Consider the following 18,705-nt stretch of genomic DNA (forward strand, 5'->3'; position numbering starts at 1 on the left):
CTGACCACACGGGCTCACATGGAGTCAAACACTGGGGCAACGAGCAGTAGCTATTCAGGTTTCAAATATTTATAAAGTGACTTCGAGAAGAAAGGCTAACTTTGCCTCCACTTCCCCAGCAGGACAAAAAGTAGAATTTTCTAGGAAGTAGTTTCTCGTTTCAAATGACAAATTACACACATGCACACATGTATATATGTATATCTGTACGTGTGTATATATATATATATATTTAACCCTAATGCTTCCAATAGCAGAATAAGCCACATTCCAAAATTGTGACTGTTGAGTACTGATATCAGAATGTAATGGACAAGATTCCATTATGGATATTTTCTTATTTAAAGTACAGACTTTTAAAGTGATTCAAGGCAATACACATAGTGAGGAAGCCACAGGGAGAGAGAGCAGTGCAGCTCAAGGAAGGCTGTTGCTACAGGTGCTCCAGCTCTGAGGAATCCCCAGAATTCCTTTGTGCTTGGAGCTTCCAGGCCCTTTCTAACTTCCTGTTCGTGTGATTGGGGCTCCTCCTCTGCTTTCTCCTTCCTGCTTTAACTGGTGTCCTGTGTCCACTCCTGCCTTCAGACTCAGCCCCTCTTTGCTGACTCCTCTCTCCTATCTTCCTCAGGGAGGCTTCCCCTCAGTCAGAACAGGTGATAGCCAGACTTCTTAATGGCTGCCCTTTGATCCTGGGCCTTTTCAGGTCCCCAGAGCCAGTTTCACGGGCTTTTTATTTCCCTCTGTCATTCTGAACACCCATTTTACTTGCTAGCCCAGGAGATGAAGAAGGTGGGTGTGCCCTCATTTTTCTTACTTAGAATGTGATTTTGGAAGTTATTAAGTAGGAGTTTCACCGAATCCACTGTAAAGTGGTTGCACCTGGGTGCCAAGACCCCACTGTACTCACCTGCTTCTCCATGAAGAGGTCCACCTCTTCCAGAAGCCTCTCCTGGCAGTCAGGATGGGTGGCCAGCAGATACATGATGAAGGAGAGGGTGTTCGTTATGATCTCGTGGCCAGCAGTGAGGAAAAGGAAGGCCTGGCCCACAATTTCCTCCACGGTTAAAGGCTTAGACACAGATGTAGGATGGCTCCTTTGGGGTGGGTCCTCTGTGCACTTGGTAGAGGACAGGGCTTCTGTGACCATGTCAAAGCTTTCCACACCCTCCGAGCTCACGCTGTGCTGGGCATCCAGCACCATCTGCAGGAAGTCTCTCCGCCTCTGAGGACAAGAGAGGAAAAGGCACATTAGAGCCACAGAAGGAGGCTGGCTAGAGGACAAGGGAGGGAGCTCCTGCGTAGAGCTTCTCAACAGCTCAGTAGGAGCAGGTCCTTGTCACTGGGTTATCTGAGCTCATGAGAGCCTGGTGGCTGCCTGAATGATGATCAGGACAGCAGCGAGGGGCAGACTGATGCTCCAGTGAAAAGATGAGGTTGCCCTCTTCTCTGCCATTGTGTAGGCTTATGGGGCAACAGTGGGGTAATTTAATATGTGCAATGTGTGATAGTGAGAGCAGAGTCCTTCCATTTCCATCGTGTGTGTGTGTTTGGAATCGTCAAACTCTCCTTTTGTAGCTGTTTACAGAATAGTCACATCTAGCTGTGACCATTGTCACCCTGCTGAGCTGGAGAACACCGGAACTTAGTCTTCTTACCCTTCATGGTTTGGGTACCCAACCTTTCCTTTCCTTTATCCCTCATCCTCCCAGCCTCCAGTGACTATCATGTTTTTGTTTCTGAGATCAGATTTTCAGCTTCCACATACCCTGCAAGCATGCTATGTTTGTCTTCTGTTCCTGCCGTATTGCACTTAATATAATGTCCTCCAGTTTCTATCCATGTCGCTGAAAATTAACATGTCCCATTCTTTTATGGGGTCAAATAATATTCTATTGTGTTTATGAACCATACCCCCTTCATCTATTCTGGATAAGGCCATTCAATCCAGGCTGATCTCCCCAATCCCACCAGAAAAAAAAAGTGCTTACAATAAAGCAAGTTTTAGGGCAGTAGCCACAGTAGAAACTGGGACCTCATTCTTTAAAAGCAGGAAGTGTGCAGTCTAGAGAACCGTGTGCATCCGTTCATGTGTAGTAAACATTGGTCACACCTGTATTCCGAGGATCCCCGGAGCCACGTGAGGAGGAGGAAAAACCAAGGTCTTTCAGTTCTGATTAACATTTTTCTATGTGTTTGTTCTATTGGCTAAATTTCCAATGAGAAAACACCTGCTAGATTTAAATCAGAGCACATGTCTATTGTTTACTCTGCAAGGACACAGTGGGCGGCTGTAAGTTTCTCCTGCAGTCGACAGGATGGGATGGGGGCATGGAATGTGGGGGAGCTGGCTTGAGAGAAGCCTGTCTTCAAACCCCTGACAGACATGGCAGCCTGCCGCCCATGGAGTCAGTCCTTTTTTTCTCTCTCTCCAGTAATCCCCAATCTCCTTTGAGTGGTTAAAACCTGCTTATCATTTCCCCTACGTTCCTTATCAGTAATTTGCATATCCTTTACATTTTGACTACCACTAATTCTAACTATAGGAGTGTTTACCCGCTGCTTTGGCATTCACAATGTGTATTCCCAGCATATCCTTTCTTTGAAATGCCCTTTCATGTGATGAATGACAACCAGGAAGTTGCTCTTTTCTGAAGTTTATAGGATTAAAACAGCAAGTAGAAAGTATCAGAATCTCCAACAGGAAAATATTATAATTTCAAAATACTTTTCTAGTTGTGGTGTTTTCTCAATTCATTGGCTTCTGAATTTCTGTTGCATGAATAATCTATGGCCCTCACATCAGCATGTAATTCCACCCTTTAAGTTTGTTGGCATTTCATGTGTGGCTACTTTTTCTGCTCCAGGAGATGAAAAGCAGCCCCAGGGTGCAGCCTGCCCCTTTCTCCCACCTGTGCCAAGGGCTGAGCTGAGTGCATATCAAACTGTGCAACAGACTCTGTTACAAATCAGAATGTAAAGCGGCAGATGCCCTCGGGGATGGGTGCCTCCAGGTTTGGTTTCAACGGTTCAACTGTTGTTTGGGGTGGAAGCCTTTGTTGATGACCATCAAAGGTGTCTGCTGTGACAGTGGGGGCAGGGCAGGAACAGTGGTGGCTCACCATTAAGGGCTCACATACAAGGTCTCCATCCCCTACCAGCCTGTTCCCACTTAAGGAAGCCTGGGCTTCCTCACTGTGCCCTGACCCTGCTCATTTTGCTGCCCAAATGCTATTGGTCAGCTATTCCTAACTGCTATTGGTCACCATCTGGGTGGCTGTTGTGGTTACACTGCTGACATGTCACAGCGAGCAGAATAAGATGGCCCAGGGGAAAGTGGACGCGTGGTGCTCTCTGGGGGTCTGGGTGTGACTGGAGAAGCGAAGCGCGCTCTTAGGCTGCACGGCACAGTTGAGTCCCTGAAGCTTGGCTGCGGCGTCTCTTGGGTGGAGTAGGGGTGATGACAAGGCAGCTCATAGCCATATCCACACTGCATATTTTTCCAGAAGCAGCATGGTGGCTGGCATTCTTTCCTCTTATCCCAGCCCAGCCAGGCTGCTAAAAGGGCTGGTGAAATCTTGCAGAAATATGTCTTAACTGCCAGCTAATGAGGCCAGGGGAAAGGGCCTCTCTCTGGGGCTCATGAGCTAGAGAGGAGCATTAGTGGAGAGGGGACCCTTTCGTTCACAGAGCACCATGAAGGCCATGTGAAGCTGCCCATTTAGGATGGAAGCAGGCCTGGTTTATGGTCGTATCCAAGAAAAATACATGCCCTGATAGATGTAGGTGTCTAATCCAGCCATAGGCTTGAGCTTAGAAAAATATTTACCTTTTAACATCTGTGCGGCATTTTCACTGTGCAAACACACATCTGTTTGATGGAATGTATACAGAGTTCAGATGGGTTCTCAGTGAGTTTTCTTAGTAACTGTATAGCTCTGTCTTAACACAGGCAACCCTGGATTTGTGGTTGGAAGGTTTTTCTCAGATCAACTCATTGTTTGAAACAAATAGCTGTAAAGTTTATAGAAGGAAAAGCTTGAGGCAATCCCAGTAATTGGCTCTTTAATAACCTCTCACCTCTTAGTCACTCAGTGCAACAGTTTTTGAGTTTTCAGCCTGGTTCTACAGCCAGTGGATTTCTGCCTCGGGTGTGTGTGTGTGTGTGTGTGTGTGTGTGTGTGTGTGTGTGTGTGTGGAGGGGCAAAGCTCTCACAGGGCAGCCCTTTGCAGCAATGGTTAGGATTGAAAATGGCTCTTTATTTCTTGTCCTTTAGGCTTCTTCCTCACAGCACAGAAGCATATACCTGAATGAGATTGTCCTGTCTTTTCTGGCCTCAGAGTGGGGCCAGGCAGACCAGTTGGCTTATTTTTCCCTCCCCTCTAAAGGCATCCAAGTGGAGCTGATGGTGGAATGGCCAAGGGGTTGAGAGCTTGTGCATACTTCCCCACACCTTCCCTGTGCAGACAGCTGCTGCACAGTCTCCAGGGCGTGCAGATGAGCAGGACAGGCTGCTGCCCAAGGCTGCTGAGTGCATCAAGCTACTAATTGATTTGGATTTTATTCTAGGTTAATGCCTTAACCATCAGGCCTCATGAATCCCTTTGAGCCACTGTCTTTGAGAAAACCCTTTTAATGCTCCATCTTGCTCAAGGCAGTTAAGGGAAAGCCCTTTTAGTCCACTTTTTTTTCCATCTTAGTGACTGTCTTTAATGCAGTGAGACCCTTAATGGACAGCTTTAATGTGGGCAGGAGCATCTCTGAGGCTGAAAGACTACTTCTCATACTGAAAACTGCGTTCTACTCAGAGTCAAGTTCAACCAATATTCACTTATCCCTACTATGTGCCAAGAAGAGTGTAAGGGACTAGGCAAACACAGAAGCATGCTAAAAAGAGCAGGGAGCCTCAGTCACAAACTTTCTGGCAAGAGTCTCTGTGTTGAAAAGGAATATGGGACTGATTGCCCAAACTTCTTGCTAATCTTTATGCTACTCAGGCTCTGAACCCCCACACTGCTTTTTTCAGCAGAAAGACTATGCTCACAAAGACTGCATGAGGCGCTGACTTCGAAAATTTGGGGGTGGGTAGGGCTACTGCAACCCGCGCTTGGAGGCAACATTGAGGTGTTGTGAAACAGTTCAGGGACTGGCATTTACTCTACAACTCACAACCGGGAGAGGCACATCGGTAGGGACCGGCTTCTGCTGCCCTTCCACCCTTCCTTCCTTTTGCTTTCTGCTGGCTCTGTAAAGCTCAGAATGGGAGACTCAGAAAGGACAGGCCATGTGATGTGAGGAGTTGGGAGGGTGAAGAAGGGAAAGAGAGTGATGCCAAATTAGACTCCATTCTGTTTTCAGGCTGTGTCCTATTAAAATAGTTACCTCTTCTGCTGCTTGCTGGTCCCGTAAGGCAATCACATTCCTAATGAGTTTGTTAAAAAAGCCATTCACTTCATCTCAGTTCTTATTGGGCAGAATCCGGGCCAATGGGACCATTATGGATGGAAATGACACTTGAAAGAGAAAAACAAAAGTGGCATTGAATGGGGAGTGATAATGAACCAGGGCTATTAGACTCCTGTGATTAGGAAGCAAGTGCCAGCCTGAATCAGAGTCAGTTGGGAGGCTGCCTTCCCTATGGACTCAGTGCTTCTCAGAGCAGGGTTTGACTCTAGCTCTGCTCTCTATCCCAGACCCCGAGCAAAGTAAGCCCTCATCAATGCCCGCACAATAAAGTGAGTCCTTATATGCACCTGGCCTTACATGTCCAATTTCACACTTAGAAATTCTTAACTCCAGTCTTAGATGGGGGAGTGTCTCTGCAGTTCATCAGGACAGAATAGGTGTGTGCCAAGCCTTCACAAGGGCGTAGAAGTCCATAAATTTATTGACTTTCTGGTCATTTGTATTTGTCTTTCTCAGGATAAATGTCCCCACAGAAGCCACCTGAATTGTCCCTAATACATGCTGCTGCAGCTACTGACAAGGATACTGGCTCTGTCTACTGGGGATAGTCTCCTGCTGTGCAACATGCAGCCAAGGTTCTCTGGATCAGGATGCTAATAACTCCCTAGGAGTGGTGCTGGGCCCAGATGAGGCCTTGCTATAGGGGCACATGACTCTACGCAGAGTCTTAGCCCGCCAAGCTGCACACAACCCTTTGTGTTGATCAGGCTGGAGGCAGTAGATCCCAGCGCTCACGTCCCTCAGCTTGCTTAAAATCACAGAGAGCAGGGGATCTTGTTAATAAAACTCCCTGCCTGTCGATGGTTGAGGGTGCATGGAGGGGCAGCCCTAGCCTCAGCAGACCTGGACACAAAGAAAGAGGCCGGATGTCTCCAGGTTGTGGTGTAATGATGACGGAGGTGACAGGGCTTCCTGCTGACACTGGCTCAGGGATGAGGAGAAAAGCTGGCAAAAGGTCTGTAATTCCAACACTCAGGAGAGTGAGGCAAGAGGATTGCTAAGTGGAGATCAGGCAAAGTTGAATAAACAAGAGCCCGTGTGAGAAAAGAAGAGGAGAGGAGGAAAAGAGCAAAGATGAAGAGGAAGATGAAGAAAGGGAGGAAGAAGGAAAGAAGAGGAGGATGAAGAGGAGGAGGAGGAGGAAGAAGAAGAAGGAAGAATGAAGCTGGCCAAGAAGTGGCTAGACTATGCCAGCATGGCAGAGAGGCAGGGAAGAGCTACACCCTTGTGTAATGGGAGTTTTGGTTTCTTTGTAACTTAACTTACATAAAAATGCTTTTGTTTTAACTCCAAGTATGGCATTTCAGTTGGGCTGTAGATTGTTCACACCTGTTAATTGTTATGTTCAGGGCGTGGTCTTTGCCAGGTGGTAAAGGCCTTCCACGGGCAGCAAGGAGAAGGGCGTGGTCTAGCACTCTGAGAGAATAAATATGGTGTCATCCTGGAGTTCGGTGTTGGCTACAGCGTTCGGAGAGATCAGAGAGCAGAGATGGTGTGGCTGTTTGGAGCAGACAGATGGAGGGGAATGCTTTGGGGCCCAGCGGTGTGGAGGAGACTGCTAGCTGTGTCTGCTGTTGAGGGAGATTAGGATAGGGCCCTAAAAGAACCTATGACCCTAAGTAGCAGAGAGAAGCAAAGGGGTCTGGGGCCCCTCTGCCCACTAACCTTTTCTCTCTCCTGTTTAAGGTTGGGGGTCGGTGGAAGAGAGGTAGAAGCCTGGGTACCTCAAATAAAGTAGAGTTTTAAAAAGAGACACACTTGTGTTTCATAAAAGCAAGATGATACTGGAACTGGCCAGAAGGCAAAGACTCCTTGTAAAATCAATGGACTAGTCTTGTTAATATTAAGCCTCTTTCCTTCCAGTGACCTATCTGGTGATTTCTAGTTAAGGAGTTGTAGGCTTCTGGTAGAGAAGTCCTCAGGAGAGGATTTTGAGTTATGGAACAAAAACAAACAAAAAAACCCTAGGAAATGAGAGACTCTGGGTTCTGGTCTTGACTTTGCCTTTCTATGCATCAGTTTTCTGATCCCGGTGTGAGAGAGGCCAGGGTTATCTGTGTTAGCGACAGGTCAGTGCAGATTGTGCCAAAACAATCCTGGGTGGGGGCTGCACTTACAGAGTAAAGCCAGGAGAGGCCTGGGGAGCCAGAAGGCAAAGAAACGCCGACAGTGTTGCACATAGGGATCTTCTGGAGCATTCCGGGAGTCCACCTGGACGCCAAAGGCCACGCTGGCCACCATATCTGTGGTGTAGCAGCAGTAACACCTGTGCAGATAAAGTGCCGGAATTTGAAAGATGCTGGATTGATCTTCCCACGGGCCCCCCTCCTGGTCTACACGTCTGGTCTTAGCACCACAGAGGGCCTTCCTGCAGATCTGAGTGAGCCAGTGGGAGGGAAGCTTCCTGGGTGAGCAGCAACACAGAATACGATTGGAAACGTGAACAAGGAGCTTATGGAAGGAAAGGTGAGGGCAGGACATCACTGACTCAGGCCTTAGAACAGACTTGAACCCCAAGGTGCATACCTTCTAGGGGAGGGGCACCTTCCCGTGGAGGGAAACAGGAGCCCCAAAGCCAAGTATGCACAGCCCATCAGAATCTCATGATTAACTGGTATCTGTCAAATTGGCATTGATGAGTGAATCTAATTAGCTTATTTTACTAACTCCCCTCCTCTTTTCCTTCTAATGAGTTGGCAGGCTGTTTTGGTCTGTTTTTTTGGGATGTATGTAGCCCTGGCTAGCCTCTCCCTTTCCTTGCTGGGACTAAAGGAACGTGCCACTCTACCTGGTGATTTTGCAGCTTTTAAAAAGTGCAACAAACAGACCAAACAAAAACAAGGGCTCTTCTCAGGTGGTAGCAGACAAACTTTGGGGCAGGCTTACAGGATATACTTAATTTACTACTGAAAATACACATTGCCTTTTCCAAACAAACAGAAGATCTTCCAATAGCATGAGAAAATTTAACCTCAGGATAACAAACCTGTCCCTCCCAAAGGCCATTTTAAACTAGCACTATTATTTCACATACTGTTACGTATTTATTGTTGTTGTATATGCACTGTGTGTGTGTGTGTGTGTGTGTGTATGTGTGTGTGTGCATGTGTACAAGTGTGCGTGTGATGGGGTCATGGTGTACATGTGCCACAGAGCACATCACATGTGAAGGTCATTTCTTTCCTTCCACCTTTGTGTGGGTTTTTGAGGGTCAAACTTGGGTCAGCCAGCTTTCCAGGCTTCCCTTTGACCTCTGAGCCACCTCAGCAGTCCTTAGAATCCTTCTTTTGGTTTTCTTACAGGCATTGCCCTCCTAAGGTCTTTTTAAGGAGAGTACTGACTGGGCTAGTAATATTCTTCTGTAACTATAATGCCTCAGCTTGTCGCTGATACAGATACATTTAGTTCTTCTGCACGAGTTCTACAGCTACAAGCTTATCATTAGAGAATAAATGACATGGCTTGATGACTCTGAAATTTTGATGGCTTTTATTGAAAACATTTCTACCATCAGTCATAGATTCCCTACTGACTGAAGCAAAAACTATGAGTGACTGCTGAATGCAATCTCAGCGGACCCCAGTACTCGATGAGTCCAGGGGCGGAAGAGTTATTTGTTTTGCTTTAATGGCAGAGGAGTCCACCTTATCTTCCTCCACCTTCTGCACAGTCCGGGAGAGTGGGCATGGGGAGCTTTGTCGGCAGTTGGGAACAGCATAAATGCTGGCGTTGACTCTGCGAGGATTTTATTCTCAGTGATAATTCTGGGTCAGCGGTGGCTGATTACAGTCATTCTGTCCCCAGCCTGCTGCCAGCCGTGACTTAGCATAAAGCATCTGAACGTTGCCGGGAGGAAAGTCAGCCAGACACTTACATTGCCACCTATCCATACCTGCACCACCCTCTCCTGCCCACCACACCACCCTCCTGCCCACCCAAACTGTGGCTGCCGTGCACAAATTGTCTACTACTTATTAATTCACTTAGCTCAACTGAAAATTGAATCCAGGGCCTTGAATATGGTAGACAAGCACTGTATCCCATTGAACTGTATCCCCAGCCTATTACCCACATGTATGCATGTATGCATGCATGTGTGTATGTATGTATGTATGTATTTACTTACTTACCTAGAGCTTTTAGAGACTTAGTTGTTTATGTTATGTGTAGAAGTGTTTGCCTGAATGTATGTGTATATACCCCCACATGCCTGTGTGCCCACGAGGCCAGAAGGTGGCTTTGGATGCCCTGGAACCAGAGTTACAGACAGATGTGAACCACCTGACATGGGTGATGGGAACTGAACCCATGTCTTCTAAAAGAGAACAAGTACTTTTAACTGCTGAGTCATCTCTTCCAGCCCCTCAACTTTTCATTTTGAGGGTCTCACGAAGTTGCCCAGACTGGTCTTGAGCTAGCTTTAACCCAGGCAGGCCTTCCTGCCTTAGTTTCCTGAGTAGGTCAGATAATATGCCTTGCCTACATTGTCTTTTTCTAATTTTTAATTTTCTTGGACAGGGTCTCAGGTATCCCAGGCAGGCCTCAAATTCCCAGGTGGCCAATATCTACTCCCAGCTGCTAATGTGGTGATGGGCACCAATTAATCCCAGGGCTTTGTGCATGCCAAGAAAACATTTTTTATTTTTTATTTTTGGCAGTTTCCCCTGCCCCACTGTGCAGCCCTGGCCCAGAACTCACTATGTTCCAGGCTACCTTCAAACTCATGAAGATCCACCTGCCCCTGCCTCCTAAGTGCTGGCTTAGGAAAGGCATGTGCCACCACACCTGGCTTCACAGTTTTTCTTGATGTGAACATTTAGGGACTTTCCCCAGAGGCCCTAGCCTTTCTGGCCTGCTATGGCTTGTCCATATGCCCATGGAGGTCAGAGGGCAAGTCTACTCAGGAACTAGCCAATGCATGCTTGAATTTTCCGAAACAGGCCGGCATCAGCGACCTAAGTTACTTTGTTCCTTGGTTTTCGGTGGGTTTCTTCTCATTAGTCAGTCTATCCAGGCTGTGATGAATGTCTGGCATTTTCTCTTTGCTATTCCCAAGGTAATTGTCCAGCAATTATGTACAGTCACAAGAATCATCCACTCAGAACTGTGACTTCTCACCTGTAATGGAACAGCCTTACCGCTGGATGTCGAATGCGTCTCTGGATGCTGCATAGCTTTTTAAGTGAGCCAGGAGAAGTTCACAGGCTTGGCTGATGAGAGGTGTCATCTGATAATAGATAGCAGAGGTGTAATTAGGGCATCGTGCCTAAATTGGCTGCAGATGATGGACAAGGTTATACGAAGTGCTTTCTGGGAAATCAGACTGTATTTCAAAGGCAGTTTTCACGAGGCTAAGATTAAGGAAGCAGTCACAATATCTGTAGAATACAGTGTCTATAAATACCTATTTTAAGCTTAAATAAGCTTTCTGTGGTGGAAGGACAGAAGAAGGAAGGATCAAAAGTAAATCTGGTGAAATAATTATGAAAACGATCATTAAGTGTTTAGACAGAACTTCGGATCGGCACTCTGCTTCCTGACATGTGGTTAGCATTAGCGAGCAACTAGGCCACACTCCATATGTCCTGGCCCTGGAACTAACCCAAGTCCATGCATGCTTGCTCCAATTAAGTTTTCATATCTCCCACCAGAACACAGAATCTAGTGTCCAGAGGGGCTGAGGGTCATCCGTTCCAACTTCTTAATTAAGCCAGAAGTTATCTTGATGGTATATCTAAGAGAGGGTTTTCACTTGTGTTTCAGCCGCCTTCCAAGACTGGGTAGCTTTTGACCCGCACAAGGCAATTGCTGGGTTCTTAATATTAAAATATTTTATTGTGGAAAATTCCCATTGCCAAGAGAAAGGTGTTGAGAGCAGTGCTGTGCACAGCCATGTGCTGTCGGCTGGCTCCAGCAGGGTTAGACCAGGGTTGCTGCCCGTCGCCTGGACTTCCAGCAGCATCTCTCAGATGGGTAGAATCCTTTATGGCCTGTACATAGAATCCTCGCCTGTACATTTGGAAGGCCACGCTGGAACTGTCAAGGGGGATCATTGGAACCACCCCACAGTCTAGAATAGTACATGGCTGAGGCAGCATGCTGTTGTAGGTTCTTTTGAGCATTTATGGAAAGCACACCTTGAGATGGTGCCTGATGTTTAGTTTACACTATTATTATTTTTAAGAAACCTTAAGATGTATTTAAATTAAAACTTTCAGATTTATTTTATTTTATGTAATGAGTGTTTTGCCTTCAGGAATGGGCACCACGTGCCTGCCTGGTCCTGCAGAGGTCAGAAGAACACAGCAGATCTCCTGGCACTGGAGTTACAGGGTGTCATGAGCCACCACGGAGGTGCTGGAACAGAACCAGGTCCTCTGCAGGAGTGACAAGTATTTTTAACCTCTGACCTGCCCCATTATTCTTTTAAGATTGTGTGTGTATGTCCATGAGGGAGGACCGTTTCAGGTACCCACCAGACGAGGACTTGAGGAATCCTGGAGCTGCTGCTACAGGTGGTTGTAAGCCATACAACACAGATACTGGCAACCGAAGTGGGGCTCTCTACAAGAGCAATATGCTCTCTTACCCCCTGGACCATCCCCCAGCACCTGGTTTTCATTATTTTGGTGCTAGAATGTGTAATGCCTGAGTGAGGTCAGGGGAGGTTTTTATCTGTCATGTTTTAATCTCTGGAACCTGCAATAGAACCTGGCATATATAATGTGTTGTGTGGATGGATGGATAAATTTCAATAAGTATGTAATATATGCTTTTTGCTCTTCAAATATTAATAGAAAAATTATAAAATGTGAATCTACCTGCCAGAGATATGTTATCTATCAGATTGAGGCAAAATCCAGCTCTACTACAGTTTGGATCATAAATGTCCCCTTAGGGTCTGACTAAGCTCTTAGGTGGATGGCCCACTGGAAGGTCTCCAGGTTATTAGGAATGTTTCCTTCAGTAGACTATGGGCCCCAGTCTTTTACATGTTCTCTCTCTCACTTCCGGCCTTGAGGTGAGTGGTTTTTCTCTGCCATGTGCTCCCATCATGGGCCACCACACACCCAAAACAATGGGTCCAGCCAACCACACACTGAAACCTGTGTGAAAACTGGGAAGCCACGCCATAACAACCTCCCTCTTTCTAAGTTGATGGTTACAAGGGTTTGTTATAGGGTTGGGAAACTTACTAATCTGTGTTACAAAAACCTATCTGATTTTATAGTTTGTACACCTTTCTCTATTTTTATTGCTCCTCTGGGAGAAAAAAAAAGTCACTCTGAAATAGCAACCCATAGGTAGAACACGATCCTACTTCAGGCACTATATGGTAAACAATAAATTAATCACATTCTGTGATCTGCACCCTGTAAGCCAGAAGCAAGGTCAGACTTAGATTGATTATTTTGCAGAAGACACACACCACAAACAAATATCAAGGTTCAGGTCAATGAAAGCCATAAGGTCTTTTCCCAAGAATCATAGCTGTGTGCAATTGATCTTTCATTCCTTGAGGCTTTTTGTGTCTTTTTAAATTTTTCCCCTGTATTAAAAAATTATCTGTGTAGGTATTTTGCCTACATGTATGTCTATGCACCATGGGTGTACAGTTCCTGAGGAGGCCAGAAGAGAGCATCAGAGTCCCTGGGACTGGAATTACTGACAGTTGTGGGCTTCCATGTGGGTGCTGGGAACCAGATTCAGGTCCCCTGGAAGAGCAGCCAGTGCTCTTAACCACTGGTCCATCTCTCCTGTCCCAGGCTTTGCATTTCTGCTGCCTTTATTTCTTCAAAAAGGTGTCTTCCAGCTGTTCTGGGAAGAAGCCCAGAGCTGCAGTGAACTGTGGGACAGTCTGCACTGCTGTTGGGGTGCCGGGAGAATGTGTGGCCGTGCCGGACCCCTCCTTGCCACACGCCCTATGGGGACACACAGCACCAGCGCTTCATTACCTGCTCGTGTGGGATAGGCTGGTCTGAGAAGCCTTGGACATTCCTTTAGCTCAAAGGGGAGCACTGGCCGTTCCTTCTTTGTTCCGTTTCAACTGTGCTAACATGCCTTCTAAGTTTCCATTTACCCCATGACTGTGTACACGGGTTCAAGCACAGACCTGTGACTCTCCACTGCAGGTTACTTCAAGTATTTGCAAAAGTTTTCAAAGTTCCTTTGGGCAGTCAGGATGCACTTGAGTTAAATACTCAGCCTGATACTGCCCTCCGGATAATGGCAGGAGGAGACCTTGTCAGGACTGGCTGCAGCAGGAGTGTCTTTGACCCCGGCCGGTCTATCCTTAAGTCCATTCAGGAAAGAAATGCGTAGGGTGGGTCTGATTTCTTTTCTGGGTGTCTGTGCCAATTCTTTGCGACTGAGGCATTCTTTTCTAAATTTTCACAAACCATCCACTGAATAACCCATCAGTATAAGTATGCATGTGGATGGGCCCCTTACTCTGTATCCCAGAAATCTGTCTCATTCCCAAGAAACCTGACTCTCTTACTATTTAGAGAACTCCGTACTTTCTAACCTGCATCTCTCCAGCTAGCAACTCTGCCTGCCATTCTCAAATTACCTTATTATACTTATTTACTTGTTTAGCACGGGTGTGTGAGTGTGCACATGCCCCAGTGTACGAGTGGGAGTCAGAAGACAACTCGCAGGACCTGGTTTTCTCCCTCCGCCTGTGGTTCGCAGAGAAGAAACTAAGGTCGTCGGCTTGGTAACAAGCACCTTTACCTGCCGAGCCATTGCAGCCCCTTCAGTTATCCTAATAAGCTTAGTTTTTCAAATGAATCTTGTTTTAATAAAATCCTGGAAATGGAAGTGTTTTGTTTTTGTTTTTGAATATATTTCAGAAAAGCATTAAAAAACAAAACTAACAAAACCCTGATGCAATCAAAGTCTTCCTGGACATGGAGTTTAAGTATGCTTATACCAGTTAGAGAGGTGCAGTATGAAGTTGGACTTAGGCAAGCTTCTCAGAAGCAGGAAGCTTGGCCTGGGGCGTAGGGGAGCTCCTTCCGCTGCATCCAGCTGCGGGCCTGGCTGAGGCAGAGGTGCCGGGGCCAGCTGCTCACCGTGGCTTCTCCCATACCCACTTGACTAAGACACTCTGCTGCTGGCTGACATGCTTGCAGCTTTCTACTGTGCCCTGCCTGCTATCTGTCAAGCTGGGTGTAATGACGTATTTAATCTGGATTAATGTGATATGAGGCAGGGCATGTAACATGAAGGTGTTCTAAGGAGTAAGGCAGAGGAATAGCACAAGACAGGGGCGCGCGCTCTGTGTGTCGGCCAGTTGCCATCATTTCAGGTTTTTTTTTGTTTTTGCTTTTTTTTTTTTTTTTTTTTTTTTTTTTTTGCATCATGTACCACCATTATAGACTGTCTACCCTCACGTGAGCTGAATACAGCAAAGGCTCTGTGGCTGGCCATGTGGCCCTGCAGCTCCTTCCCTGAGCTTTGAGACGAACAGGTGAAAATGGCGAATGTACGGCCTCGAGGCCAGAAGAGACGCAGTGCTCTCCCACCTACAGCTGAGGGCAGGCTCTCATTTCGTTGAGTTTTGCCTTTGTAGGACACTGAGTGATTTTTATTTTTGATTTACCTAACATTTTCAAGAGGCACATATGTTGTACTTTTATCACAGTAAATATTGATACAATTTAATTCTTGAAAATGGATTCTATCTGTGGGTTGTTGTACATTGAATGCTTGTATCCTCTTGAAATCCATATGTTGTTCATCTAATTCCCAGTGTAGGTGGATTGGAGAGGTGCCCTCTCAGGAAACCATTAACATTAAATGAAACCTTAAGAATAGGACCTTGATCTAGGGATGATGGTATGTACCTGCAATTACAGCATCCAGAAGCCTGAGGAAGGAGAATTATAACTTCGAGGCTAGCCTGGGCTACATAGTGAGTTTAAGGCCCGCCTGAGGTACACTGTCAAAAGGGGGATCTTGTGAGCACATAGCAAGATGATTGGCCACCTGCAAACCACAAAAGAAGAGACACCAAAAGCCAGGGAGGGCCCTGTTCTCCAATTGCAGCCTCTATAATGGAAAACGAAAACAAACAAAAAAACAAAAAAATCAAAACACTTTCCTATTGTTTAAACCAGTCTATAGTATTTTGCTATTACATTCTGAGTTGGCTAAGGCCAGAGAGACTGTCCAGCAGCCAAGCCTGGGCTGTCCCTAGAGGAGACAGTCTGAAAGTGGAACTGGGCAATTATTTGGTATCTGTAGTTGCTGAGAATAAAGTCCCATCCTCAGTTTGGGAAGGAGATTCCCTAAGGAAGGACATTCTTGCTTAGCCTGGACTTTATTATATAAATTCAGTCAGTGCCCAGCATTTTTCAAAGGATTTGACCAACTGTTTCTGAAGAATAATGTAGACAGATGGCAAGCAGGTGAATTCTAATGTTTAGGGGTAGGTAGACAAAGGAAGCACCCCACAGGGAGGTGACCAGGAAGGGGTGGGGCATTCCCCTGCTCAAAGGAGCATTCTCCAACCCTGCCAATGCTCTCCAAAGTCCCACCCTTGGCATTTTTCACCGAGAAGAGTTTGACTTGGGAAATGTTCGCTGGCTCCAAGAAGAGCAAGCACTCCATGCCATCGCCGGTGACTGTGATCACACTCCCCGGAACCTTGTAGTTTCCATCGGCCTAATGCAGTGGCTTCGTATCCTCACCCGCAGAAGGGTTGCAACCACGATTAAAAACAGAAGATGTAAAGTACCTAGCAGAAGTCAGGAGGGGTCCAAACATGGAGGACCCATCCCCAGGCTGGTTTGGACCTCAGGAATCCTTGTGTTCCTCTCTGCTTCCTCACAGGCAGCTCCCCTGTGGGCCCACACACTTGGTCTCTGTGTGTTAATGCTGCTTCTGTCCCTTCATCTTTCTCTCAGCCAGCTCAGACTTTGCCACTGGAACCGTGCTGCCTCCTGCCTCTCGAGGACAACAGCCAGAGGGTAAGCACCTCAGGTGCCTTAGTCAGAACCTATCCTGCAGGTGCACTATAAGCCAACTATCCCAAGAGCCACATGCTTTCACTTCCCAGTCCACCTCAAAACTCAGTGACAGCACTGGCCTTCTAAAATTACGGTTGCTTATTCACTGTACCAAAATGCGGTGAGCTTCCTCACTGACTGAGGGACGGCACACTTCTCAGCTGTTCTCTAGGCAACCCCTCAGATGAGGCCACAGACACCAAGAGACCGTTAACCATTACACCAGGAGGCCCAGAGCAGGAGATCCCAGCTAAGCCATGTGGACTCTGGAGTTACCGAAATAATGCATTAACCAAGGGTTGTCGTTTCAAGCCACTCGGTTTGGAGAAGAAGTTACAGAGCAACAGGTAACAGGTTTCCAATATCCCCACTATATGGTAATCTTATATACTATCATCCTCTATTAAGTGTTCATTTACTTAAAAGAAATTGGTACCTGTTGAATCCTTACTCAGTTGACTCTCTGGAACTGTCTAAGTCAGTGGTTCTCAACCTTCCGAATGCTGTGACCCTTTAATACAGTTCCTCATGTTGTGTTGACCCCCAGCCATAAAATTCTTTTTGTTGCTACTTCAGAACTGTAATTTTGCTGTTAAGAATCATGATGTAAGTGTAAGTATCTCCATGATCTTAGGAGGGCCCTGTGAGCTGGGTGCAGCGGCACATGCCTGTAATCCCACGGCCAGTCCAGGACAGCCAAGGCTACACAGAGAAACCCTGTCTCTTAAATCCAATAAAAGAAAAAGAGAGAAACCCCTGTGAAAGGGTCATTCAACGCGAGACCCACCTGTTGAGAACCACTTGTCTAAGTGGTAACTTACTGGCTGTTGGCGTCAAAGCATCCATCAATAGACTGAGATGCTCTTTGTCTTAGCGTGAGTCCAGGGTAGTTTTTTAATTTGAAATTTGATTCTGAACACAACAGCAGAGACTCACACTGATCTACTTCTTCCTTTGGGCATAGTATCTGAATGTCTCTGACCCTGGGTTCTTCATTCCAAGCCATGTTCTAGTTGTAATGAACAACGCAATGTCTTGTTCCATTACGTTCTAGGATCCTAAAGAGGGCACTTGTGGTTTGAGTATAAAAATCTCTCCCCAAAGGCTTGAGTATGTTCTTTCGATTGGTTGTTTTGGCTTTGTGGGGGCAAAGTTCTCACCCTGAAGCCTTGACTTTCCTAGTATTCTCCATGTAGATCTGGCTGGCCTTAAATTCAGAGACTTGCCTGCCTCTGACTCAGAAGTGTGTACCTCCAGGCCCATCTGGCTTACATGTTTTAACACTTGGTCTCCAGATGGAGCTGTTTTTAGGCTCTCTGGAGGAGGCAGGCCACTGGGGGTGGGGCTGGAGTCTGACCTCACTTCCTAGCTCCTTTGCTTGCAATATAACCAGCTGCTTCTTGTTCCTGCTGCCTCTGTGCCTTCCGGGCCGTGATGGGCTGTGTCCCTTCTTAAACTGTGAGCCAGGATAAAGGCGTCCCTTCTTAAGCTGCTGCTGTCTAGTGTCTTGTCACAGCAATGCAAAACATCACTAATGCACTACTAGGTTAAGAATTTGCTTGGGACCATGGGGGAAAAAGCAGTTGTCTTCTAAATTTGGGTCAGCAGAGGGTTATATCAATAACCCCATCTCCTTGAAGTGACACATCCCATCTGTAAAGAAATTTATCATGTCTGTGACACATTGATTTTAGAATTTCATGATGGTAGAACCAAGTTATTTTGGGGTTCAAATAATTTCATGAAAACGGGATTAAGAATGTTAGACCATGTGATTCCTGTTGCTTTTCTCACCAAAATCAGGTCCCACTTTCCTCTGCCCTCAATATATGTACTCTTAGGTTATAATTTCACTCTCTGCAGATATGATACTATGAACTCAAGAGGGAAAAACAAAACAACTCAGCATTTAAGAGCCTTTGGATGTCTGGAAGTTTGGAGAGCAGTGTTTCACTGAGTGTTGGGGAAACAGTATTTCCCATTCAGGGAGCAGGAAAGAAAGGGTCTCTTGAGTTTCATGATATTGCTAAAGTGATATGAGCTCCATGTATACAGCTAGACGAACCATTTACCCACCCGCAAAGAAAGACTCAGAAAGAAAGAATCAGAGCAGAGACTTGTACCTGATCCCAAACCTGGACCCTGGGAACCTGCCCACACCCCTCAGCTTGGGTGCTGTAGAGGGGACTCCAGATGTTCCATTTGCGGCTCTCCTCATCTGCTCCA

At 46.4% G+C, this 18,705-nt stretch overlaps 1 protein-coding gene across 1 annotated transcript in view; it reads right to left on the reverse strand.

Annotated features, from left to right (window-relative positions):
* Positions 1-18,705, reverse strand: part of Tbxas1 (thromboxane A synthase 1) — a 149,667-nt gene that overhangs the window by 56,162 nt on the left and 74,800 nt on the right. The window contains 4 exon segments of the mRNA XM_060378785.1: positions 908-1,222; positions 5,381-5,511; positions 7,582-7,730; positions 10,603-10,691. Of these exon segments, the coding sequence (XP_060234768.1) occupies positions 908-1,222; positions 5,381-5,511; positions 7,582-7,730; positions 10,603-10,691 (684 nt within the window).

This window comes from Meriones unguiculatus, chromosome 3 (assembly GCF_030254825.1).
Source record: "Meriones unguiculatus strain TT.TT164.6M chromosome 3, Bangor_MerUng_6.1, whole genome shotgun sequence".
NCBI lineage: Eukaryota > Metazoa > Chordata > Mammalia > Rodentia > Muridae > Meriones > Meriones unguiculatus.